The 25,585-nt window shown below is 45.6% G+C and overlaps 1 protein-coding gene across 1 annotated transcript; it reads left to right on the top strand.

Annotated features, from left to right (window-relative positions):
* The first annotated feature begins 1,432 nt into the window (after positions 1-1,432).
* POU2AF1 (POU class 2 homeobox associating factor 1) lies at positions 1,433-25,585 on the top strand. The gene is made up of 5 exons (XM_040976911.1): positions 1,433-1,542; positions 20,291-20,421; positions 20,890-20,932; positions 21,029-21,294; positions 23,871-25,585. The coding sequence occupies exons 1-5, from the start codon at positions 1,527-1,529 to the stop codon at positions 24,183-24,185; spliced, it is 771 nt and encodes a 256-aa protein (XP_040832845.1). The 5' UTR covers positions 1,433-1,526; the 3' UTR covers positions 24,186-25,585.

Below are 25,585 nucleotides of genomic sequence, written 5' to 3'. Positions count from 1 at the left end.
TATCCAGGCTTGTGTAGGTGGTCCTGGGTGAGGCACCAAGGTGTCAGAAGAAACCCATAGACATACCTGTTATGTGATGAGCAAAGTGTTCCAAGAGCCAAGAAAAGGGAGGGGGGGATATTTTCTGGGCTAGGAGATTTCAGAGGGGTCAGAATCTTTTTGTCATCCAAACACATTCTTTGTGAATTGGTGCTTGATAAATGGAGAAGTGATTTGTAGGTGGGGAAATAGGGAAAGGAACCCAGCAAGAAAGGAAAACAGTCAAGGGCAGGGAACAGATGTGCAGTCATGCTTAGAAGATACAGGGACCAAAAAAAGAGGGCAGTAGGAGATAAGGCTGGAGGTGAAGGCCAGGGTTCAGTGGTAAGGACCTCCTATGCCTATAGCTCCGTGCAGGTAGAGATTTTTGTAAACATAAAATGTGGGGTCTACAAGATTTCTCCCAGGCACATGGAGGGCACAGAACTAAGGTCCCTGACTTGCTTTGGGAACCCAAGTGGCCTGAATTCCAAACTGATGGAGTCACAAGAGCCTAAGGAGTATGTGGATTTTAGATGCAAAGTAGCAGAAGGCTGCCACACTGGGGCGGCCTGGGCACAGACAGAACATCACTGCCAGGGGTCCAAGCCTTTCTTTTCTTTTCCTTTGAGGAGCTTCCGGCCAGCTCTGTTCCTACTACCCTACACATCCGCGTTGAGAGCCAACTCCAGTGGGAGCATGGGTGCCTTTCTCCTTTCTCTTTGGGTATCTTGACCATCAGAACAGGTGTCTCCTCCAGCCCCCCCTCATATCTAAGCAAGAGTAGGCCTTGCCATTTTGGTGGTGGCTGGGGGGCCACAAGAGGGGCCGTTGTGTTTTAAAATGGAATAAACAGAAAAGCAATATTAAAAGAATGAGGAGGTTGTTTAGTGAGGCTTGAAGAGATGACAGGTGTTTCCTCCTGGGTTGAGAATCAGTGACCCTTGGGAATTGCATTTCCTGTTGAGCAGGCACCCAAGGCAGGCTGAGTCCTGCCAGCATGCCCCTGGTGTGGAAGCCTGCATGGACACCATAGAAAATCCTTTTCCAGAGGGAACTTGGGGTTCTTCCCTGGTATGAAAAGATCCAAGACTCAGCCTGGTACCCACACCATTTGCACTTGTCACAACTTCCCTCTCTCACAGACACACACAGCCACAGCACCTCACACCCTGTGGCTGTGTGCAAGCGGCCATGGCCTCTGTGCTAGGTTTGGTCCCAGCTGGCTGGCTGTGTGCGTGCAGTGCTGTGCAGCTGGTGGGTCTCGGAGGACGCACACAGTGGGGGGACAGGCAAGCCAGCACTGCGCAAGACGCAGTGCACCCGTGCCTGAGGTGGGAGGATGTGATGACGCAGCCCCACGCAGCGGGAACTTGGGCCTTTAAAAAGCCCAGGAAACAGCCTCAGAGCAAACGGTGGCTCCACTGGAGGAAAGCACACCCAGGTCTCACATTAAAGAAGCCAAACTGTCTGCTTCAAAGAGAAAAGGCAACATCCTGTCACAGGCCATGCTCTGGCAAAAACGTAAGTGGTTTGGTTGTGGCTGTCAGAGCCAAGTTAGCGCAGGCAAGGGCCGGGGGAGATACCGAGGTGGCCCAGACTAGGCGAGCTGCTGGTGCTGTAGAGGGCTCAGTGTTCAGTTCCAGGCTTTGGGGAGCGGGGAGGGCAGAGTGGGCAGAATGGAGCCTGATGGAGAAACCAAACTGTGAGAGGTGATGCTGAGTTTCCAGGTTTGAGGGGAAAGCGCACACGTTCCAAGGAGGGACAGCTCATCGCATCCTCGCTTTTGTGCATGAATCACTGTGGTGAAGAAAGGGCAGCTGATGATTCACAAGACCAAAGCCCAGTGTGAGAGGGGGTTTGGGGCCGAGAGGGGAAAGTAGTGCAGCTTGCACAGGAGGCTTCAGTGTTGGCAGCAGCCACCTTTTAGCCTGCTGTGGAACTGTGTGGAGCTTGCTAGCCAAGTGCCTTAGCTTTCCACCGAGGGTGCTGCTCGCTTCTGATGAAGCCTTGGGATGCAGTGGAAAGCTGTGTTTATGAAACAGGTCCTCCCTCACCTCCCTGTCTGGCCCCTCGTCATTCTTTCTTACTGTGACATGGCCTGTGTGTCCCACTACAAGAGGCAAAAGGCTTATCTTTGACCTTGACTTCTATCCCTGGAGTTGGGTGGAACAACTGTGAACTTTATTTTCCATTATGTGGATTGAACAGAGACTTGTGTTAGTAATAGTTGAAGTCATACAAAGATTATCTACAAAGCTCCTTTCAGGAGGTAAATAAAGGCACCTGCTCGTGAGAGTTGAGCCTTAATTTCCTTAAGCAAGAAATATTGCCCTCCCCCCAAAAGAAATCCAAAAACCGAAATACCTCTAACAAACAAAACAAAACCTTGCTCCTTTTAAAAGCAGTGCTTGCCTCAAGCAAGTCTAATGTATGATAATCTCTATTTTTAGAAAAGGGTAAATTAGACAGTATTTTGTGAAAAGATATTCTTTTAGACTCCTCAAAGTTCTGAAAATACAACTTCCACTGGTGAAAACCTACCTCAAGTCACTTTATCACAAATATCTTGTCCTTTTGTTTCTCACGTGAATTCTGAGGGATTGAGTTTGTTCATGGAGGAGTGACTTCAGAATTTCTGAGAAGTGTGGTATTGTTTGATACCAGCAGGATATTTTTTAAATAAAATGTTTGGGTTTGAGAGCAATGGTTTCCTTCCAACATAATTAAGAATATTCTAGTATGGGTAGTGAGCAACTCTTACCAGGAGGAGAAAGCGAGACTCTATCCTTGCTGAGGAAGGGAAACAATGCTGATGAGAGCAGGTGACTCATGATGCCTTTCCTGGGGGGCCTCTGAGCATCCATGTGCCCTTTAAAATCTTTTTTGATTATTTTTATGATTACAGTTTTGTAGATACAGGGTTTCCTCCTTTTCCCTTGGTTTCCTCTCTCCCCGTTTCCCTGTCTCACCATTTTCTCCTAGATTATCATAATAGCATAGTCCTTTAATAACAGCTGCAAGTTTAACGGTCTGCTATTTAAGTGCATCATGACACTGTAGGTATAGACAAAGGTAGAAAATCCAGCATCCTATTGTCAAGGTATATTGAACCGTTTCACTGAGATTTGGAGCTGAATTGGTTTGGACCCCTGGAGGGAGTGCTGCCTCAGTGTACCTTCTAATGGGAAAGTCATTTTTTCTTTTCTTCAGTCCTTAGGTTTCTCATCTGAAAAATGGGGTAAAAACAACATTTAGAAAAGATAACTTTAGGAAGTCCACAACGGTGCCACCAAAATGCTCTGATTGTATTGGTTGTGCAGCAGCATCTGAGATGTGGGCTGCTCCCCTGCACACATAAGCTGCCATGTTCCTCCTCCTGGGCTGCACACTGCCTTCTCTCTCCTTTAATACTTTATAAGAGGTGAATGTTTTTTAATGGGGATGCTTTCTGCTCATGCTCAGGAGGCCAGTCAGGTACCCAAAGCTTTATCATGAGGGAGACCATACTGTAAGCTTATCATGGAGTAACTGGGCTATACATTTCCACATGTTCAGATGAATACCTAACTGAAATGCCTCTCATTATCCTTTGGAGCTTTCAAGGGCATTTAGAACCCAAGTGTGTGGCAGGGAGGGACCTGAGTGATTAAACCCTGTGGGAAAAGCAGTGAAGACAGGACAGCACCATCAGCCTGCCTACTTCACATCACCATTGGAAGGGCAGGGCTTGAAATCAGACACCAAGAGTGCTGAAAAGGCACTTTCTTTTTTCACAAAACACCCTCGAGGCATGAGCTGAAATGACTGTACCATGGGGTTCTGGAAAGGGTTAAGAAAACATTCGCTTTGTAAACGTTGCCTCCTCCCTACCTGCCCATGACCCTCCTTTGTGAACTGAATGTGAATACTGGCTTTGGTTAAAAATCAGAAACTAGCGTGACAAAGGTGAGAACTGCTGGCGCAGAAAAGTGGAAATCTTTAAGCCCCAATCATGGATTTTGAGATTTGCTTGACTGCTCAATCAGGTAAAGAAGGTGCTCCACCTGCAGATCGTTTCCCTGGCTCCTGCACCTGGTCTTGCCTGTGCCATGTGGATGAGAATTAGCATCTACTAAGGTAGTTAGCAGCCTCAGAGGGAACAGTATGAGTGGTGGAGCAAGGCAAATGTGCAACTTCTTCAATGTTCACTTTCCCACATTGTTTAAAGCCCAGAAAACAGGGAACCTAAAGTTTGTGTGTGTGTCTGTGTGTGTGAGAGAGAGAGAGCGAGCGAGAGCGAGCTAAAGCAGAGAATGCAAGGAGAGAGATAGCAGGTTTCCTGACAAGTAACTGTATCTTTCTTACTCAAAACTTCCTGTGGGCCTGTCTTGAGTGGATAGGTCATGCTAAGTTCCCTCCTATATTTTGATGGAGTAATTAGAAAGCCACCATCTAAATGTTCTTGGGTGCTAGGGTCTAGCAAGATTTTCCACGGGTCTTAACATGGGTCTGCCAGTATGGCTTATGAGCCATATCTGGCTGTTGCCTGCTTTGGTAGACAAAATTCTATTGGAACACAGCCATGTCTGTCCATTTGCATTTGGTCCCTGACTGCTTTTGCGACAACAGCAGAATTGAGTTGGGATGGAGACCATATGGCACAAAAAGGCTAAAATTTTCACTGTCTAGCCCTTTGTAGAAAGAATTTGCTGGCCTCTAGTCTAAGATGATTTGTCTGGTATTTCAGGCATTTATTTCCTTAGGTTGTTTAGTTGCACAATATCAACATCAATGGCAGAGAAGGCTTGCAACCAATTCATAATAATTTCTATAATGGCCAACATTGATTTGATTGAACTTCTCCCTGAAAACCAATGGATCCATCTCTGATAAACACACCTCTGGTTGGAAGATGACTGAATTGGATGACTACAATTTATTGTTAGTCATATTAGGGACAGAGCGACAGCATAAGGGGCCATCTTGACTGATTTCTTTGAATTGGCAGCATGTCTAGGTGTCCCGTAGGCTTGGCCTTGGTGGGTACCTAACCATAATGGGAGGCACTTGAGGAGTGGGAGACAGTACCATCATATTATTACCGTACAATATGCCTTTGCTTTCAGACAATTTGAACAGAGCCAAGGTTTTAGCAAACAGTTAAATTAGTGTCTCAAAATTCTCATTAATACAGAACTCTACTGTTAGGATTTACTCCAGGGTTCCACTGAACAGACTTGAGGAAAACGTGCACTATACACAGTAGTTTTTGGAACCTTATCTCCTGCATATGTTTAGGTGCTCTTACAACAATACATAGTAATTGAGTCTGTGAACAGTTTCTAATGTTTCTGTTCCGTGTTGGGATCTTTACTTAATTGATCTAACACATACATTTAGTTCTTGCCAAGTTTATCCATTAATTCGGTAGTTCTTCCTGCAAAGAACAAGTAGAATCCGGAAGAGAGACCCACGTTCATACTCCCTTGTGCAGGTGAAATAAAGGACATACCTTTACAGAACACCCAGATTTAACTGGTCAGAGAGCAAATGCTTTTCCTGGTGCGACATTTTGCTTCCTTCTCCTTATATTTCTTAAAGAAAAATACTGAAGTTTTCCTCTCATACCCCCAGAGTTCCAAGTCAGAGGTTTTAAAAGCTCTTGCTTAATCCACACCTGCAAATCTCGTCACAGCAGGTTGTCTGTACTCATTAAGTGTGAGGGCATTTAATTCATGAATAAGTCCTATCAATGTTTGTAACTTTGTCATTGCAAAGTCAGTGTATTTCAGCATTTCCCCGCCCCCCCCACCGCCTACCCTGCCCGAGATGTCTCTCTGAAGTTACTTATTTTCCCACTTAAGGAAAATGCCCACCTAGTTTCTCATTCTTAGGTAACCAAGTCAAAGCTGGCTGATAAATTGGGATTGCTAACACAGTTTTCACTTTTTTGAAATCCTTAGTGACACCTTCATTTTCTTTTTTTTTTTTTTTAAAGATTTATTTATTTCTATTACAAAGTCAGATATACAGAGACGAGGAGAGACAGAGAGGAAGATCTTCCATCTGATGATTCACTCTTCAAGTGACTGCCACGGCCGGTGCTGTGCTGATCCAGAGCCAGGAGCCAGGAACTTCCTCCAGGTCTTCCACACGGATGCAGGATCCCAAAGGCTTTGGGCCGTCCTTGACTGCTTTCCTGTGCCACAAGCAGGGAGCTGGATGGGAAGTGGAGCTGGATGGGATTAGAACCGGTGTCCATATGGGATCCTGGTGCGTTCAATGCTAGGACTTTTAGTCACTAGGCCACGCTGCCGGGCCCGACGCCTTCATTTTCAAATTAGAACAACTACTTGGTTGGAGTGAGTCTACTTGGGATAGAGGAACCTTCTCTAAAACCCTCTTGCTCTGGTTGTGTGAAACTGGGGACAAAACATTGTTCTGCTTTCCAATCAAAAGATTATTAGACTGTTAACCAGCTAATCATTTTGAGTCCCCAGTGTTCCATCTGTTAAATGGTTCTTGTCTTTTCCTAGTTGCATGTGAGAGTAGTGAAGTTGATTGAGGTTCTTTTCCAATGCTCAATCTTGAGGGTTCCTGCTTACAAAATTAAAAACTGTTTTAAGTCATAAGTCTTTAACTTACAAGAAGGAGTTCTTGCATCTACTTAGAGATGTCTTTTTCAACTTTGGCAACTCATTGAAGTGCTCTGGGGTTAAGAATTACTCTGCCTGGATCCCAAACCAGAGCTGCTTATGAAATTTCCCTGGGCGTTGGTAGCTCCAGATGCCTCCAGATGATGCAGACGTGCAGCAGAGTTTGAAAACTACTGACCTGAAGGTTGAAATTGATGCCTTCAGAGATGCCTTTGGACATTGTACTAGGCTGAGTGAACCCACTCCATTCTTTCACTGATAAATACAGCTGTAGAGTACTGAGTATTTGTTTGGCATATTGAATGTTCTGTTGGATCAATTTGGGCTACATTTATTTCTTAATAAGGATTTCTAAAATAAGACCAGTTTAAATATGACAGTGATGGAACTGGCGTGGTGGGAAACCAGTCCTCCACTTGTGGTGCTGGTATTCCATATGGGTGGTGGTTCAAGTTCTAGCTGCTCTACTTCTGATCCATATCCCTTCTCATGGCTTGGAAGAACAAGGGCTTGGGCCTCTAGGCCCACATGGGAGACATGGAGTGAATGCCTGGCTCCCAGGTTCAGACTGCCCCAGCTCTGGTAGTTGCAGCTGTTTGGGGGAGTGAATCAGTGGATGGGAGTGTTCTCTCTCTCTCTCTCTCTCTCGTTCTCTTGTTTTCTCTCTGAGAATCTACTTTTCAAATAAAATATTTGTAGAAAAAAATGACAGTGATATACTTTCTACCATGTGAGAGAAGTCCAGTGTAGTCCGTGTAGGATTGTACAGAGGTTGCACAGTGCCAATGGGTTGTGTATTTTTTCTTTCTAGTTTTGTCTTTGGTATATGGCTCTTGTCCTCCAGGTTTGTTTCACAGCTGTCACATCTGTGATGTTCATTGAGACTTCAGGTATGGAAGAATACAAAAAGGAACAGCAAAAACAATCAGGCCTGGCATGGCTCCTTCCCCCATCATACAACTTCCCTTGACATTGAATTTCTGCTCTCCCATGGGGATCCCTGTGCAGTGGCTTAGCTGGACACATTGCTGCCTTTGTTATTGTGTGGCTGCTACCAACGTGGAGGAAGACACTACTCAGTCTTCACAACTCTTTAAATGTATTATTATTTCATACCTCATTGTTCCATGAGGTAGGTCCACTCCACAGATAAACAGAAGCTTAAAGATAGGTTAGTAACTCACCCACACAGTGAGGAGGATTTAAACTATACCCTGAGTGCAGACTTTCTAACTCATCTGGTCTCTCCACCATGGGTCCTGTCTCACTCACATAATGTCTAGGGGGCTCCTGAGGAGAGTACTGACATGCCATGTTCTAGAAAGGAACCAAGGTAGAAGTTAATGCACCAGACTGCAGATGGCTTTTCCTGTCTTATGAACTCATTTTGGTATGTTCAACATAGGCTTTAGCTTATTCATTGAGGAAAATGAACAAACAAAACAATAACAACAACATCAACAACAAAACTGCTGACTGCTCTGCCTCTCTGACTAACCCTTTGCATACTCCTTAGTTACAGTGGAAAACCCAAAAGAGGACCACTGAGTCTGTCCCCAAATTATCAAGCCCATCTGCATTCTGCTCGGTTCCCATGGAGAGCCCTGTGCTGGGAGTGGACTCCTCTGCTTCCTCAGCCCTTCCTTTGGTCTGAATTGAATTAGGCTAACCATCACATCTTTTTGAGAATGTGTGTGTGTGCACATGTGTGTCCATGAGGTGAAGAAGAGCAAGACACAGGGCGAGTAGGGTTTTAGTTTGAGTTGGTGACATCTTTCTTTGATCTTAAAAATCTAGAAAGAGTAGCTTCTGTCACAGGTTGATCTGAATTTGAGACCTAGATTTCTGCCTTCTTGGTTATGTGCTGTTGCTGAGTCCATCTGCCTCTTTTTGCTGTTATTTTCCTTTTGCGTGCTCCAAGAATGTGGTTCTTCCTTCCTTCATAGGATTATAGTAGCTGCTCACTGCTGCATGTTTCATGAAGTAAGCACTAAGTGTACTAGATATTGTTCTTAATTTATCATTCTGTTTAACTGAAAGGGTAATGGTTATGTAGGCTAGTCATACAGTATGTTTGTATAGTCTCTAAATCCTGCATTTCTTGTGAAATGACAGAACAGACGTCAGTCTTCTGATTCCTAGTGGAATAAATGATCACAGTTAATTATAATAGTTAAATTGACCATTCACTGACTAAATCTGGATTGGAAGCCACATTTTTTCCTACCAACCTTGAAAGATAGGAGAGCAGCAAAGCTTATCCTGACTGGAAAGTTTGTGTTTTTTGGTTTTTTTTTTAGTTCACAAGGTTGAACTGAGGTGTTTATAACCTAGTTGGCTGGAAAATGAAGCTTGAAATAAGCAAGAAATAGCACTCCTGATACTGAAATCTGAAACAGCAATGTGCTGCCTCCTTTTCTTAGTAATGGTTTCATAAGTACCACTTTTTGGGAAGAGCTGGTAGCCAAAGAATTGTAAACTATAATTATTTTCAGACCAGATGTTAGGACCAAAAAGGAGTTGACTACATTTTTAAAAAGGTGAATTTTTAAATCCTCTATAAATACTCATGCATCTAATTGGAAGACAGAAAAATGTAAAGATTATTAAAAACACTGCAGGACTGGGAAACATGGAGCCTGTAGGAGTGAAAAAAGAAATGAAAGAGAATTGAAAATATAAGCAAATCTTAATGTTGAATGACAGCCACACTAATATAGGAGAGAAAAGTACAGAAGGAAAATTAGCTCTCCAGTCATCATTTCATACAAGTATGTATCCATCCATTACTGGAATTGCTCCAAGCCAAAGGAAGCAACTAGTGAAAGGAAGGGCAGATATAAGTGAGAAAGCTATCATGGAATGTAGAATTGGATGTCAAATCTGAAGAATAAATGATAACCAGAGTCAAAGAAAAATATATGATTTATGTGAAGGGCAGAGTTAGAGAATGTTTGATCTACAGATTCGCACCCCAGATGACTGCAACAGATGTTATTGGGCCATGCTGAAGCCAGGAACTCCATCCACATCTCTCACATGGACAACAGTGGCCCATGTACGTTAGCCATCACCTGCTGCTTTCACAGATGCATTAGCAAGTAACTGGATTAGAAGTGGAGTAACTGGGACTCACTTATATGGGATATTCACATCTCAGAAGGTGACCGTAACCCACTATGCCACAATGCTGGCTCTGATGACCAACTTCTTGCTTAGATCCAGGGACATGGATATGTATCCCAGAATGCATTAACATTGGAAAGAAGATACAAGGCTATCTAGGCTGATGTCTGTGTGCAAATTTCTTTTACATGCCTATTTATTCAAACCAAATGAATTGTAGCACATCAACGTAAAAATAGAGCAGTTTTGCTCATTCATCCCAGATTCCCACTCCTTGTCTGTCTTGGTACTCACAGACAATGTTGCCGTAGGCTTCTTCAGACTACTTCTTGACCACCCAGACCTGGATTAAATCCCCTGCTGATATCTGCAAGGTCCTAACACTGGGGCACATATCCTTGGTTTTAGGAGTAAGTAGCTGTGGACCAGTTGTGTTGGTGTTTGTGGAGCTTTGAGGTTGTGAAGGTCAGGTTTTCTTTGTGTTTATGGGTTTCTTTAAAGTAAGGAAAGGGTTAACTTCCTCAGAAACTGACCTAGTGATAAATTTCCCAGATTTGATATTCTGTGCACCACTGTCCTCCCCCAGAGCCTTCTATAAAGGTTTCTCCATGTCATGGGGGCCACTGGTTAGTAAACCTGAGAATTAACCAAAAAAGCTCATCTTGCCTGGCAGTTGCGTCTCTCGTCATGTGCCCATCACTGGGGCTACTTTTCCTCATTTGTGCTGTGCTCTGGGCCGCTATGAGCCTTGGGACTGTAGGCAGCCAGTTCTTATTGCAAATACACAACTGATATTGGGGTCTGAAGAATCATTCCTTCAAGGAAGTGGTCCTTCCTTACTTCAGGGTTTCAAGAGAAGTTTCTTTCTTTCATGAGAGTTTTTGACCCTGGAAATGAAAAATTAGATAATGTTTCAGGGGTGGGGAATGTCTGGCCCAGGGACCTTATATATTAGGCCTATGAAATAATTTGCTCTGGCCCTGCTAAGGCAACTGCAAGCAGGACCCAAAATTTAATAAATCTAGAGCAGATTAATTTTTAAGTTGATGTTCTATGGCCTGTGATGATGCTATAAATATCATCCAAATGGCCCTTCCAGAACAAAGGTTTCTCACACCTGGGTTAATTCAAGAAATGGACATTTGAATTTCTAGGTGCCTGACTGTAGGTATTTCCTACCCTAGACCAGATTTGCCGTTCTGGGTTCAGGCCTTGATCTAGTAAGGAAAGACATCTATCTCCTCTGCTCTGTCTTGGTGAAGCTTCCTTGAGCTAGACTTTGAATGGGTTTCTGAAGTAGGCAAACTCTCCTCATTCACCCCCTGATATGGAACTGTTGATCTTGAGCTCTTAGTTTGGGTCATTTCTTTCTCCTCTTAATGTGTGCTGCTCTCAAAGCTAAGGCTATGTTCAGTGCATCAGCCAGGAACCTTCCTGGCTCTAACAGTGATAAAATCTCCCTCACTGAGCACATGAGAGCTCTCCCTGCGTGTTGCTGAGTTTCTGCCCTACATGTGAAGAGTGCTATTGTCTCTAGCCCTCTTGAAGGAATATCTGCAGCACAACCTTCATCACAACTGTGTGCTTGTGCTTGTGGAAAAGCATGATTGTTCCATAAGGAGCTGTTCAGTCTGAGCTCAGGATTAAGGACTGTCATTTTTCTGGCCTGCTACCTAACTGTTATCATTTGAGAGTATCCATGGTGTTCATTCCTGATATCATCCTTTAAAATAATTCAAATCTGCCACAAACCCAATCGTCTAGAGGCTTCTGAAGAAAGAAGTCTTCTACTTAGCTTATAGTATCTTTACACAAAGTCAGGGCCTGGTTTTGATGTCTTCTATTTTCTGCAAGTGAGATCTTTGACTGGTCCTGCTGCAGCATTATTGGCATCCTTGTCTCCTTAAAAGGCTACTGAGGGATGTTAGGCCTGACTACCCAAGCAGAGGCTTCCAGGAGCGCAATGGAGGCAAGGTTGATATAGGCCTTGCAGGCAGCAGAAGGCTTCTGTTAGGCTGAAGATAGAGACACTCATCAGGATGCAGAGAATGAGAACAAGTTAGGGTTACTTACTAAGGCTACTTTTTTGGTGAGAGATGGATGGGCTATGGATTGTAGGTTGACATCAATGACAAATGGCCGTTTGGTTCAACAGGTGTTTAGCTGTGTTAGTTCCACACAATTCTCATGATAAGCTTTTGATGTGAATAGTACTCTCAGATTCCGTATGGGTAAACTGAAGCACACATAGATTAAGTAATTTGCCAAAGGTTGTGTGAGTGATAAACAATGCAGCACATTTTCCAAATTGGATCTGCCTGAGTCCCAGCCTAGAACACAAGCCTCTCCATGTCACAAATTCTGAATTCCATTGGGTCTTGCTTCTTTTCCCATCCTTAGATAGAGACACATTATGACTTCATCAAGGGTAGCTCTAACCTGGCTCAAAAGCTAGTGAAAACTAGAGTCTCAAGATGTTTTACCCATGAGATTCGGTATGGAACCTCAGAAGTGAGTCAGTTTTCAGTTTAGAATCTTGAGTTGCTGGGATGGTTCATCTCTTGGTAGCATCATCACCCAAGGCAGGAGAAGACCAGTTGATGTATCATCCTTGGGGTTCACTCAGTGCTTGCCACCTTGAATGTCTCAGGAGAGGCTCACGTGCATGGCGTGGCCTGAGTCTTTGACCTTAGCTCAGTTTCTGCATTTGAGACAGCACAGTCATACCTCTCACCACTTTGCTCTTTATAGAATCCTATAGACCGGGGCCTCTAGTGTGCTGCTCATTCAAGCCTTACTTAATTAAGTAGAGTTGGAAATCAATGAGATAAGTCAGAACCACTTCACTCTTGGGACAGATGCAATTTTGGTGGAGTCTGCAATTCTAGATGTGCTTTTGTGATTATTTGACTGAGGCTATACACCCCCTAGACCAGCTTGTAAATGCAGCAGGGCTGAGACCCAATCTCTATTCAGCACATCCTCACACAGTGAATGTTCTGCCGGGGGCCTCCTTGTCTTGACCCATACCCTGGGACACTGTGTCTCTGAGATGGGAACTCTTTCCGCTCTGGTGACCCCAGTTTCTGTAAAAGGCGGGCAGATGCAGCTGGCGTCTCAGGTGGACCTATCTGTTGTCATTTCAGTCGAAAAATACCAAAAATAAAACCTTGCGGGGAATTGCTTTGGTCTCAGTTCTCGTCACTCCTCATGTGAGCAGGCGGCTGGCAGGTTTCTCGTGGACCACTCATTCTTTTCTCAGTTGGGACTTGTATTCCTTGTGGGAACTTGGCTGTCTCTAGATCAGGATAGCTAAAAATCTCAACTAGAGCTGGAGCCAGAAGGTTTGGGCATGGAACTATCTGGCCTCCAGGGTGACCACCGGAGGCACAATGGGATTGTTTTTAGAATCAGAGTCCTAGGTTTGTCAGATGGATAATCAGGGTAAGGTGGGTCACTGAACCGTATCTAAGCATCACTTTCCTCATCAGTAAAGAAGGGAAGGGGCCTGAACTGTGTGTGTCCCTTGACTATATCAGACCTTGTGGTGAGACCTCATATGAAATCATTTGTGTCAAAGACTCTCTGGGCCACAGACCTCCATGCAAATGTGAGCGTGGTTATTTCTGAGTCCCCGCGAGTTAAGTGACCAGGAAACAAAGGGACCTTGGCCGCCTATTCATCCAATGTATTCAGCTCCACATCAGGAAGGGTAGATCCAATGGACTTGTGCTCTGACTGTTCGGCAGGAGGTTTTATGGGAGGGTGAACATAGGGTGTGAATGGTACCACAGCATCTGGGGGAGGACAACCAGGGTAGCAGTGAGCAGAGGACCATGCCACATGGAAAACTTTTTGACTGACCTTGTTTAAGGTGTTAGGATGGGTCATCCAGAACTTTTGGCAAAATTCAGTCCATTGCAAGGCCTCAGAGTGTGAAAATCTGAGGTGGTGACTTGACAAGGCAGGCAGGCTGTGAGTAAATGGGCTGTCTACACTTGCCTAATGGTAAACTAGAGAGGAGTCCCTCCCTAAGTGACCACCCTGGGCATCCATTCTCTGCTGGCCATGACTTCCTTTAAGTGGGGGCTCACTTGCCTATTATACTGCCTTGGCCTGGGGTTCTGTGGTTGAAGATTGAATAACCTTCACAGTTACCCCAAATGTCCTTTAAGAATCCTCCCTGGCTTCTCTTGATCAGAGTTGTTCTCTTCAGGACTTTTTGGCCTGCTTACCTTAGGGGACAATTTTAAATGACCCAGGTCTTCCTTGAGTGTTTCCCATTTGGACTTGCCCTGGTTCATGTGTGAGCTCTAGAGGGCTGATGGGAAGGAGAACATGTTTCTTAGCATGGGGACAGAAAAGGGGAGATGCCTCTTCTCTTGTCCAGTCAGAGCAGAGGACATGGGGTCAGCCACCATCTTTGAGATCCCCAGAGAGGGATATTGTGCTCTACTGCCCAAGATCCCATGACTTACTCCTTCCTAACAGCCTTTGCAGCCCCACGTGCAACAGTAGATCATATTTCAGTCAAGGTTGTGCTTTTGCTCCATTATAGCTGCCTTTCCACCTTGTCTATCTTTCTCCTCTGCTTTGGGTGTTATCCAGATTGCTGCACTATGTGAGTGACATGTTTATATTTCTGGACCCATAGGATCCCCTTAGTTCAAATACTAGTAAGTGGAAAGCCCACATTTACATGTATATAGGATCTTTTTCTTGGCCCGTGTTAAAAAAAAAATGTAAGCTACAATCTAGTGTAAATTGGGTGGGAAAGCCTTTCTATAGCGTGTCAAGTCCAAACTTTGGACAAAGCCCAAGTTCTTTCTTCCTGTTGGAAAAACATCAGCCATTGTCCATGAATGGAAAATGGCGATTTGAAAACTTTGACTCAGACCTTCACTGTGAAAAGAGCTTCCATATTCATGTTTCGGTTAAGGATGTGAATGATGTTTGAGTTGATCTGAGTGAACACTTCCCAGAACTCTCCAGCAATCTTAGGCCAGGAACACAAACATGATTCTTTGTATTGAAGTGAAAAGTGTCAGCTACTTTTGTGACTTTGTTTTCAGTTAGAAGCTAGGACAAGTTTGTTAGCCGTAGGCGCAGATTCTTATTGTTAAATTATTTGTCTTTGGTTTTGCTATTAGTAAAGGGAAAATTATTTGTGTTTCTTCTTAGAGAGGGTTTGTCTCTTCCTTTTAATAATATTGAAGATCCAGCAATGAAAGATAATAATATTTGTAGAGGTTACCTAGAGCTGTCAAGACATCGTGCAACACAGTTGATAGTGTGGCACATGTCCTCCTAGGCTAGGGAGATTTTTAATCTCAGGAATGGCCTGTGGCTGTCACTGAAGTTCATCCAATCGGTAGGGAAGGGAAGGGAAATGACTCTCAATGGATCACATGTCAAGTTGGGTTGTAGGGTTATGGAAATTTGTGCTCATCCTGGATCCCGCCTCCTGCTTCTAGCAGCTCTCATAACAGCTTTCTAGCCAGCTGCTTGGCTCTGGTGGCCCCATGGGAATTTGCAAAAGACTAAGTGCTGGGAGAAGGTCTTCTCTTGAGGGTAGCTTGGAGGCTGTTTCAGGGGATGCATGAATGTCTGACGTGGCATTTTGAAAGCTACCTCCAAAGAGTAGTTGCCCGTGCTCAGTGCCACTGGAAGCTAGCAGGAGGGCCCTTTGTCGCTGATCAGCTTCCGTGCTGTGGTGTGAATGTGGTTTGCCTGGGGTCATTGAGTAAACAAGTGCTGACCATTTTGCATATTTTCTCAGTGAGATTTTATTATATCTTTATCAAAGAACTGGGAATACCATGTTTATTTAAATTGGTAGAATCCTGTGTTCCCTCAGCTCGATGCAAAGTGAACCCAGTTGCCCACATGCAGGCGGGGTGCAGTCTGGGGCACCCTGTTGGTCTGCCTGTGTCATGCTTGGTCTTCTGTTCAGTGGAACAGCAGCTGCAGGACTCTTTACTTCTGTGATGTGGAGCATGTCCGGGTGTGTGGCAGGGGGAACTGAAATATCCTCTGCTGACTTTTTGTACCTTAAAGGTTTTTCTTCACTGCTCATTTTGGAAAAGGGAAGCCCCCCATAGAGGACAGATTCATGAGGTTTTTTTGTTTGTTTTCTGTATAGGAGTAGTTTTCTTTTTTCCCCCCTTCAAACCCTATTGGTGGCTGATTTCTAGGGGGTTTGAAAAAGCACTGTGTTGGCTTCCTCAGCCTGAGAAAGGGTTCCAAAGAGGGAGCAGAAGTTGGTGCTTACGTGGAAAGGTTTTCCCCAGTGATGGACACTTGGATGCCTGCAGGAGGCATAAAAGGCCTCCGATCACAAGACTCATGGTGAGAACACTTCTGACTTTGTTGGCGTGCTAGCTGCAGCTGCAGGTTCATCTGGGGGTTATTAAAATCTCTGGTCAACTTGGCTTTGGGGAATTAGGGTTTTATCTTCTCTGCTGGTGTATTATTACTTTGATCTTGTTTTATATTCTTTAGATAGTTTTAATTTTACTGTTATTACTTTGGAAAGTGTTTTCAACAATTGTCATTTTTTAAAGGTTAATTTATTTGAAAATGAAAAAGAGAGAGAAAGAGAGAAGTTTCTCTTATCTGCTGATTCATCCTGCAAACGGCTGCAGTAGTGAGGGCTAAGCCTGGCCAAAAACAGGTGCTGAGAACTCAATCCTGATGTCCTGCGTGGGTGGCAGGAACCCACCCATCACTTGGTGCCTTCTGGGGTATGCATTTACAGGAAGTTGGAAATAGGAGTGGAACCAGGACTCAAACCCAGGCCCTCTGACATGGGGTGTGTGTGTCCCAAGCCATGTCTTAACTGCTGGTTCCAATGCCTGCCCCATCTTAGAATCTTTTTACACAGTCTCATTTAATTGTTTAAAAGTTTGTTCAGTTCAGGCGTCCGCAAGTCCCAGGGTGAGACAGTCATGATTTCAAACAAACTTCTCAAATTGATTTGTGAGCTCAGTGCCTATGTTTGAGGTAGTAAGGTGCATTGTGTTTACTGGGGGATTAGGAATGCTTGCTATTTTGGACTGGCATGTACGCATGGCTGATGGGTTCCTTCAGGAATTGTCCTGAGGGTCTGGATTCTGATGTATCACAGACTCTTTGCAAAGATGTAAACAGAAACACGCATGCTCTGGCCTGCTCTACTGTAGTCAGTTACAGGATTTCTAGGCAGCTGGTTGTGGACATATGGTTGGGCATTCAGGGGGAGTCCCTTGGGAGCTGTGGAATTTTGTGACTGCAAAAAGAAGTGGAAACTTAGAGATTGCTTCACATAGGATCTGTCTTGCCAGGACATGCCTGTTAACACTGTAAGTTCCAAAGAGGTCCCCAACATTAGAGGGTGATCCCCTCTGCTCACAACACCTCCCCAAGCTCTCTTTGTTGACTTAAAAACAAAAGGATGCAGGCAGGCCTGCCCTACTTCTCCAAAACTGATGGGATCCTGGAAGTATACAACCGGTTCCTTTTTGCCAGTGACTGCCATGTCCACTTCCTGGGAGAGGATAGGACTGGGAGGCTTCTGGGCATTTAGTTAGAAGTATGCATGCAAATCAAGAGTGGGAGGATGAGCCATATGCCAGTCTTTGATCTGGTATGAAATGTGTACATATAGAACCAAGTATTTCTGGTTCCCCAGCTGAATTAAGGAGTATCACAGTGCTCAGACCCCAAACAATTTCAACACTCACTTTTTCCTTCAGTACCCAATATCCTAGACTATACTTTGAACCAAAGAAATAGCTGGAGACCCAACTGATGACAAGTAGAGTTTGAACAATATGCCTTTGAACAAAGCTGATATAGCATAGGTGACCCCGAGAAGTAGTGAATCAAGGGTGTGAGAGGAGCAGATGCCCCAGCTCTCTGCCATGTCTGCTCCATACCCATGCTCTGTGATTGAACTAAGCACCAGCCAGCACAAAGGGAAGCGGCAAATGAAACTTGTGCAGAAGCAATGCTCCCAAAAGGAAGGTGACAGTAGAAGTATGTCATTGAAAAATAGCTGAAGCAATGGAAAGTTCAGTAGGGCTACCTTATTTCTGTCCTCGGTTGCTAATGAAGGCTGCTGCTTCTAAAGCTGCTGATAATATTAGATCTTGTGGACTGAATGATTACTCTGTGCCAAGCTCTATTCTGAGCAATTTGCATATGACTCTGAGATCCCCTTAAAATATGCTTGCCATTCTGGCCTTCATTCTTTAGCTGAGAAAGCTGCATACGGACCATGAGTTTCATTGGAAAGCACTGTACAGAAATGTGCTTGCTACTGTAAAGCAGGTTTAGTATGAGGAAGAGCTTTCTGGTGTATTGAGCATCTACCCATCTATGCCAGACATGGCCTTGGGAGCGCACCATTTATTATTGTAGTGCATGAGAGGAATTATTGTACGTGTTTATAAATGAAGAAATTGAAGTCTAGAAATACTAAAGAAATAGGACAACTTTCTACCAGTAAGTAACAGCCCACATCTGAATACTGATATTTCTGACTCTGACATCCATTGTCACTGCTGCTTGGAACATAGGTGAAGGTACACAGATGGTCTGGGGGCACAGCTAGCAGGCTGGCTCCACTGCACATGTCTTGCTCGGTGTTGCACATTCCTCATACTAGGGATGTTTTAAAGACTGAGTACCAGTAGAGATCCTTGATGGAACAGAAGAAGTTACAAGCAAGAGGGTTGTAGACAGATCCTTGTGTTAAATTGGTAGTGAATAATGAGTGTGTCTAATCTCAGTAAGACTGCCAATGTACCAGAGATTTTAATGCAATTGATTTCTAGGTCCACTCTAGACTCATAGGATAAGACTCTAGGGGAGCAGAGCCTGGGGATCTGTGTGTTACCTCACTCCCTGATTGATTCTGCCATGTGGCCAGGTAGGGGACCTCAGCGACCGGTCTGAAGTTGAGCCTATGGGGCTGACATGCATGACCCCATGTCATCTGTCCCTGGGTCTCATTCTTTTCTTCTGCTGTCTGGGCCCAAGTTTCCATCTTACTGCTGGGCTTCCAGACCAGGCCATGCTGGTGCCTGGCCCCTGGGGGAAGTCTGGTGCCGAGAAGGCCTAGGACCTTATCAGCTCGGTATTTACTGAGCAAAGTTCAGCCGAGGCACCGCAGCAGATCCGGGTTTCTCAGATATCCAGGTTTCCGGGACTTTGATTCAGAGTCCAGGTTCTTGGGGCCCTTATGGGGGAGGGTGATAATGGGTTCTCTGTATGGGCCCTAAGGGCCAGTGCTTCTCATCACTCTTGGTGGATATAGGCCTGCCCTCCAAGGGCCCCTCAGAGTGCACAAACTGTCACCAAGGTTGCTGTCCCCATCCAGAAAGGGCTCTCTGCTCTGGCTCTTATTAGAGGATTTTTTTTTTTTTTGCTTTGAGGGATGAAGTGGAGTGTCTGGGTGGGAGGGAGCCTTTTCATTAGCCGGGTAGACACCCTGTGGCTCCAGGATCCTGTGGATCACCACTGGGCATTTGTGCCATGTCCTGGGAGTATTAGAGAACCTAGGAGCCATTCATTTCAACCCCATCATTCTGAAGGACCAAGAGAGATGGAAGGAAGATGAATGGGAACATGGTTTAAAGAATCACCCATTCAGTTAAAGACCAAATAATTACTGAGCTTATCATGGACATGTCACTCAAGAAGATGTAGAAAAAGAGGTATAATAGCTCAGCTTGAGAAGTTTAAGATCTAGCTAGGGCAAAAGAAATTTCTATCAACAGGGACAACTCATTAGTGTATTGCAGACTGCAATTTTATTGAATGCTGACCCTTTACCTGATTTGTTGAACACTCTGCACTTCCCATGGGTTGTGTCTGATGATTCCTCACACAGTTCTTTTGATGAAGGAATTGCATACTAAGAGGCACAGAGTCTGGTAGCTCACCTGGAATCATACAGCTAGACTGTGGTGGAGCTGGACCTGAAGGTCTATGCTCCCTGTCCCCGAGGCCTGCATCCTACAGCTAGCTCCCACCTGTGATGTCTGCTGATCTGAAACAGAAGTGTGTCAGAGGTTACGGCCACAGTGGTCAGCCAGGAGGGTTGTGCTAATCTTAGTTCTGGAGGAATTAGGATGTTGAGAGAAGTGGGAGACAGCTCCACCCATGGCAAGTGATTGCCACCTCAAGTAAATATGAAGAGATGAGATGCAGAGAACATATGATGTATTGTATCAACTTGTAGGTTTTAGGTAGAAATTAGGGTACAAAGTGGTTAAGAAAACAGTTTTGGATCCAGCTGGGAAGGTATTCCAATCCTAGTTTAAAGAGTTAGGCCATGCAAGGAAGCTACGGAAGGGGCTCAGAAGCAACAATGGGATTAGGAAAGAGTTTCTGGATCATCTCGATGATCACACAAAATGGAGGTGGAAGTGAGCCATCAGATCCTCCAGGAAATGGGCACTTTGGGGTGGGAGCTTGTCTGAGAAAAGGCCACGGGTTCCTCCAGCCAATATTGCTTTCCACAGCCACTGCTCCAGAGCAAACTCCGGCCCCGCCTCGGCCCTACCAGGGCGTCCGTGTGAAGGAGCCTGTGAAGGAATTGCTGAGGAGGAAGCGCGGCCATGCCAGCAGCGGGGCGCCAGTCACACCAACAGCGGTGAGGAGGCCTCCTGTGGCCAGTGGGGGCCAGCGGGGCCAGCCGGCGGGGTCAACCAGGGGAGCTACTCACTGGGAGCAGGAAAGCAGCAAGTGCCATGGTGACTGCCCCTAGGGGCCAACCTAGGGTAGAGCAAGTTGGTGATGCCTTAAACTGACCAAAGTTCTCACCATGGTCTGATTCATACCTCCTTGGTGTGAACTGGAAATGCCCTTGTGAAGGGGAAGATGCCAGTTTGGAAAGTGCATAGTCTTCTCGCTACATGCAAAAACAACTGCCTCACCAGTGTAGGTTGGAAGGGGGTGGTGGTGGTGTGTGTGTGAGGGTGTGGAGGGAGTGGGGAGGTTATAGGGCTGGAGTGTTTTGTTCTACCAAGGGCGACTCTTACCCTGTTCTCTAGGCAACCCCCTGCCCAGGGCCCACTGGAGATGACTCAACACCAATCCTGTCTTCCCTCCTGTCCTCTAGGTGGTGCTGCCTCACCAGCCCCTGGCAACCTACACCACAGTGGGTAAGAACGTGCTCCCTTCCCACCCTCCCAGCCCTGGTCTCCATGAGGCCCTCTTCTGGGTGGCACCTGCAGTTCTATGATTCCTTCTTCCCACAGGTCCTTCCTGCCTTGACATGGAGGTGTCTGCTTCCACTGTGACAGAGGAGGGGGCCCTGTGTGCTGGCTGGCTCTCTCAGCCTGCCCCAGCCACCCTCCAGCCCCTGGCACCATGGACGCCCTACACTGAGTATGTGTCCCATGAGGCCGTCAATTGCCCTTACTCAACTGACATGTACGTGCAGCCCGTGTGCCCCAGCTACACGGTGGTGGGACCCTCCTCGGTGCTGACCTATGCCTCTCCACCACTCATTACTAATGTTACGGTACGTCATGTAGCCCACGCTGAGAATACTCTCACTTTCTGACCCCTGCGGTTGCTTGCTGTTGATTTTCAGGCCAATCAGGCTACTAAAGCCCATTGTATCATCCAAGGAAGCCTATTCTTCCTTTTGACCCATAGCATCTTCCAAAAAAAAAAATCCCCCTTGCTCTCTGGTTGTGTCTGATCCTTCTCTGGGTTCGGGAGATATTTCTCCTGCCTCTCTATCAATCTCCCCAGCTGCCCCATAGGCAGGGAGTCTTGGTTAGAAGCTGAAGTTTTTCATGAATGAGATCTGTGTGGGGCTTCAGGCCCACGAAGCCTTTCCTTTATCCTTAGATACAGCCTAAGGGATGATTATACACTTAACACAGGAATTTTCTGAGATAGTTCAAGACCATGTGACAGGAGATACAACTTTTCAAGAAACTGTGCTTTTGATGGAATCAAATCCAACTGTGGGATGATTTTTCTTGAGTTCTATGTCAGGATGCTTAGGCTCAAATCCCTTAGCCACTCACTTACAGCTACAAACTTAGCAATTTTATTTAGTGTCCTGATCTGTCTTTTCAGTCTTCAGAAAGACTGAAAAACGATAGTCTCAGGCTCAAATGAATTAACACCTAGAGTGCTGCTTATTAGCACACCTGCTGGCATACAGAAAGCACTTGATATATGCTAGCTATTAGTTTTGTATCAAAGTTTGCCAATTCTGTTAGTCAAGGGCTGCCTTCCAGTGTGAAATAGCAAAGGAAGAGCCCACTCCATCAGGAATAGAGGAAGGAAGCACAATTTCAGATAAGTGGTTCCTGTTGGACCAAAGAAATTGGAATTCCTCTAAAGGTTATGGGGAAAGGGGCTGTGGGTAGCATCAGGAGATTGTGGCCAGTAGAGCTGGGGCCCCAGGTATACTGACAGAGCCCACCCCCAAATGGTGAAGCTTGCTTAGGTTCCCCACACTCCATTTCCCTCCAGGATCCACCATCAGCCCAGTGCACCTGCCTCGGCCCCTGCCTCCAAGCACCCTCCAGGCCCATCCTTCAGGAGCCCTTCTTCCCCATGCCCACCTGGCTATCCAGAAAACCAACTGTGGGGCCTCTGAAGGTGCTTAGGAGAATTAATCCAACACTTTCCCCCAGGCCACTTATTTCCATATCAGGGGACTTAGGGGTTAGAGAACATAATGGGTCCCAGCAATTTCATTATTGAAGATTTCTTTTTATTATTTATTGCCTTTCATCATCCCCACCTTCCGCTTTGAACAGCTCTGTATATCCAACAAACTGTATTCATTAAGAAGTAATTTATTTGTTTTGCCATTTTGTAAGTTAACTCATCAAAGCTGGCTTAGGCCTCTCTCTAGTCAGGGCTGTGATCAGCAGAGATAAGGCCTGTGGAGGTGCTGGGATGATGTAATTCTATCCCTGAGTGAAGAAACCTGCAGTTGCACTTGATCTGTACAGGCCTATGGTTCCAAATTGGAGGATGTTCATTTGAATTTTTTAAATGCTGCTAATAATAAGGGCTTCATTTGTATTTGTCTGGTGTCAAGACCCTGGGCTGGAGGCCCTAACTCACATCAGCGGAGAGGAAGTGGTTGTGTGCCACAGTGGAATGTATGCATCCCGCAGGTGTTCAGAGGCCAAGTGACCTCTGGGGTCCCCATCCTACTCCATCATTCTATGTGACAATATGCTAAATCCTCACTACTCAACACTGATTCCTGGAGCAGCTGCATTGGCATCCCCTGGCCTCAGATTAGATGTGCAGAATCCCAGGCCTTGCCCCAGACTTCCAGGGCCATGATTTGCTTTGTTACCTGATGCAGAGCTGTGCCCTAAATGACTCTCATAAGTTGATTCTCAAGACATTGTGATAATCAGAGAGAAGGTTGGTAGGGGAAGGTTGCTCCTGTTTTACATCGCTGTATGCAGGCAAGTTTTGCCTCCACCTGCACCATTGCCTGTGAAGGAGTAGTAAGAAGCCAGTCTCTGACTAGCAGGTGGAGTTATAGATCAGAGACAGAGAAAGCAGTGGATAGACCTTCCTATGCTGATCACCACCAAGGGCTGGGAGGTGATGAAGTTCTGGCTTACAGGGATTTCAGATGCGATGCAGTTGGGTGGAGCCAGGATTGTCTGTGGCTGGGCAGGATAATAGCCACTTCCCAGCTACAGCTCCTGGGCTACCTATCGTATGCTCATTGTCTAACGTGTTACAAGTTCACAGATTTTAGGATGCATTTACATTTTCCATTGTAAGATCCCTGAAGTCGAGATGCATTTTATATTCAACCAAATTTGGAAAATCCTCTTTGATCTACTTAGTTGTAGGGCTTTGTTACCATTTGTCTCTTATGACAAGATTGAGGGTTCTGAGTAGGAAAGTGGCAGAAGCCTGCGAGGTGTCAAAGTGACACGTGGAAAGGAAGCATGGCTGCTTGTGTGAGGAAGATTTGGAGCAGGAGAAACCAGGAAAAGGCAGAGCTGAAGAGGTGGCAATGAAGATGCCACTCGAGAATGAAGAAAGGTCCCTAGGTACTTGAGGGCTGCTAACCATTGGTCCTGTTTCCCATTACAGACCAGAAGTGCCAGCACGCCCACGGGAGGCCCCCAGCTGGAGGCCCCAGAACACCAGGCACCCCTTACCTATTTCCCGTGGCCTCAACCCCTTTCCACGCTGCCCACCTCCACCCTACAGTACCAGCCTCCGGCTCCAGCCCTGCCTGGTCCTCAGTTTGTCCAGCTGCCCATCTCCATCCCAGAGCCGGTGCTTCAGGACATGGAAGACCCTAGGAGAGCCATGAATTCACTGACCATCGACAAGCTGCTTTTGGAAGAAGAAGATAATGACAGCTACGTGCTCAACCACACGCTCTCTGTGGAAGGCTTTTAGAGCTGGATCTCCACTGGGAGTCCTATTACCCTTGGTTAGGAGTTCCAGAATAGCCTGGGCTTGAGCCCCAGACTCACATCTGGAGTAGCCATGTTGTAACTACACTTTTTGCTGAAGCAATTAAATTGTAGACCTTCCCTTCTGCCTCCTTCTCTTTTTTATTTTTCTGTTCTATTCCTTTGGGGCAGGACATTCTAGAGATTTCAGAGTTTTGTTTTTTTGGTTTTGTTTTGTTTTGTTTTTTTACAAATGTTGCTAAGTCTGTGGGTCTGTGGTTCAGGTACTTCCATTTCTCCTTGAGGAGGGTCTCTTCTCTCCGGTGCTCACTGGTGACCCATCTGTAAGCCAGTTCTACCCTCAGTCATTCAGAGGTGAGAGGGGAGCACTGTGGTGAAGTCCAACCCTGCCAGCACCTCCTGAGAGAGGCAGCCAAGGAGGGCAGACCTGATGCCAGAGTCCTTGAGTCATTGGTTCGCACAGTCACTTGTTGTTCTAAATGTTTGCCAGATTTATAACCTAGGCAGCAAAGTCTTGAGACTTAGGGACGAGTGTAGCAGTGGGTTGGGAGGGTTTCAAGGAAGATCAGGATGGGCAGGGGTGGGTCACCAGCGAGGTGGGCTAAGGAAGGCAGGGACATGCACAGATATGTCTTTTGTTGCAGATGAGGTTATAGAGATTAGCTGGGGCTTTATGGGGAGAGGAATGAGTTAGCTCCAGGTTACTTGATTATTAAAAGGATAACAAGCTTAAGAAAAATCTTGGTGTAAGAGATAGCTTTACTGTTTTCATAAGGACACATATGAGATTACCTGGGCTGTGATGAGCAGGATGAATGATGGGCTTAGACATTTCTATCTCAAGTCCATATATCTGGCTGTGCTGGGCATGGGTCCAGACCCACTGAAGTTCAATAGCGATGAGCTCAGTGGCTGCTACGTGAGTTTAATGTCTCAGAGTACCTACAAGCCACCAGTATGTGAAGCCAAGGCCGCCTCCATCCAAGCACCATTCTTCCTGGGGGTCATGCCAGGATAACTGCCATTTAAGTTCAGTCCAACTTATAGTAGTTATTTTTCTTTAATGGAGACATGTCAGATTGGCAGGGGAGTGAGTGTGGCTGTTACTGTGTGCTCCTGGGCATGCCGTGTTTGCCTGCTAATAACTATTCCCACTGTTAGGCAGACGGTGTCATTGGTAGAATTCACATAGAAATTAGGGACATTTGTAGGAAATGACAGTGTTCTGGACACATTTACTTTGCCATTTAAAATTAAGACTTTTGAGGTAGGCATTTAGTGCAGAGGTTAAGTCACTGCTTGGGATAGTCACATTCCATGTAGGAGTGCTTGGCATGAGACCTGGCTTGTCTCTTTCTAATCCAGCTTCGTATTAGGAGACGG

Source organism: Ochotona curzoniae, unplaced genomic scaffold (assembly GCF_017591425.1).
Source record: "Ochotona curzoniae isolate NIBS_2020 unplaced genomic scaffold, NIBS_Ocur_1.0 contig_2723, whole genome shotgun sequence".
NCBI classification, from domain to species: Eukaryota; Metazoa; Chordata; class Mammalia; order Lagomorpha; family Ochotonidae; genus Ochotona; species Ochotona curzoniae.
The sequence above is the reverse complement of the archived record's forward strand: the minus strand, read 5'-3'. Positions and strand labels throughout refer to the sequence as shown.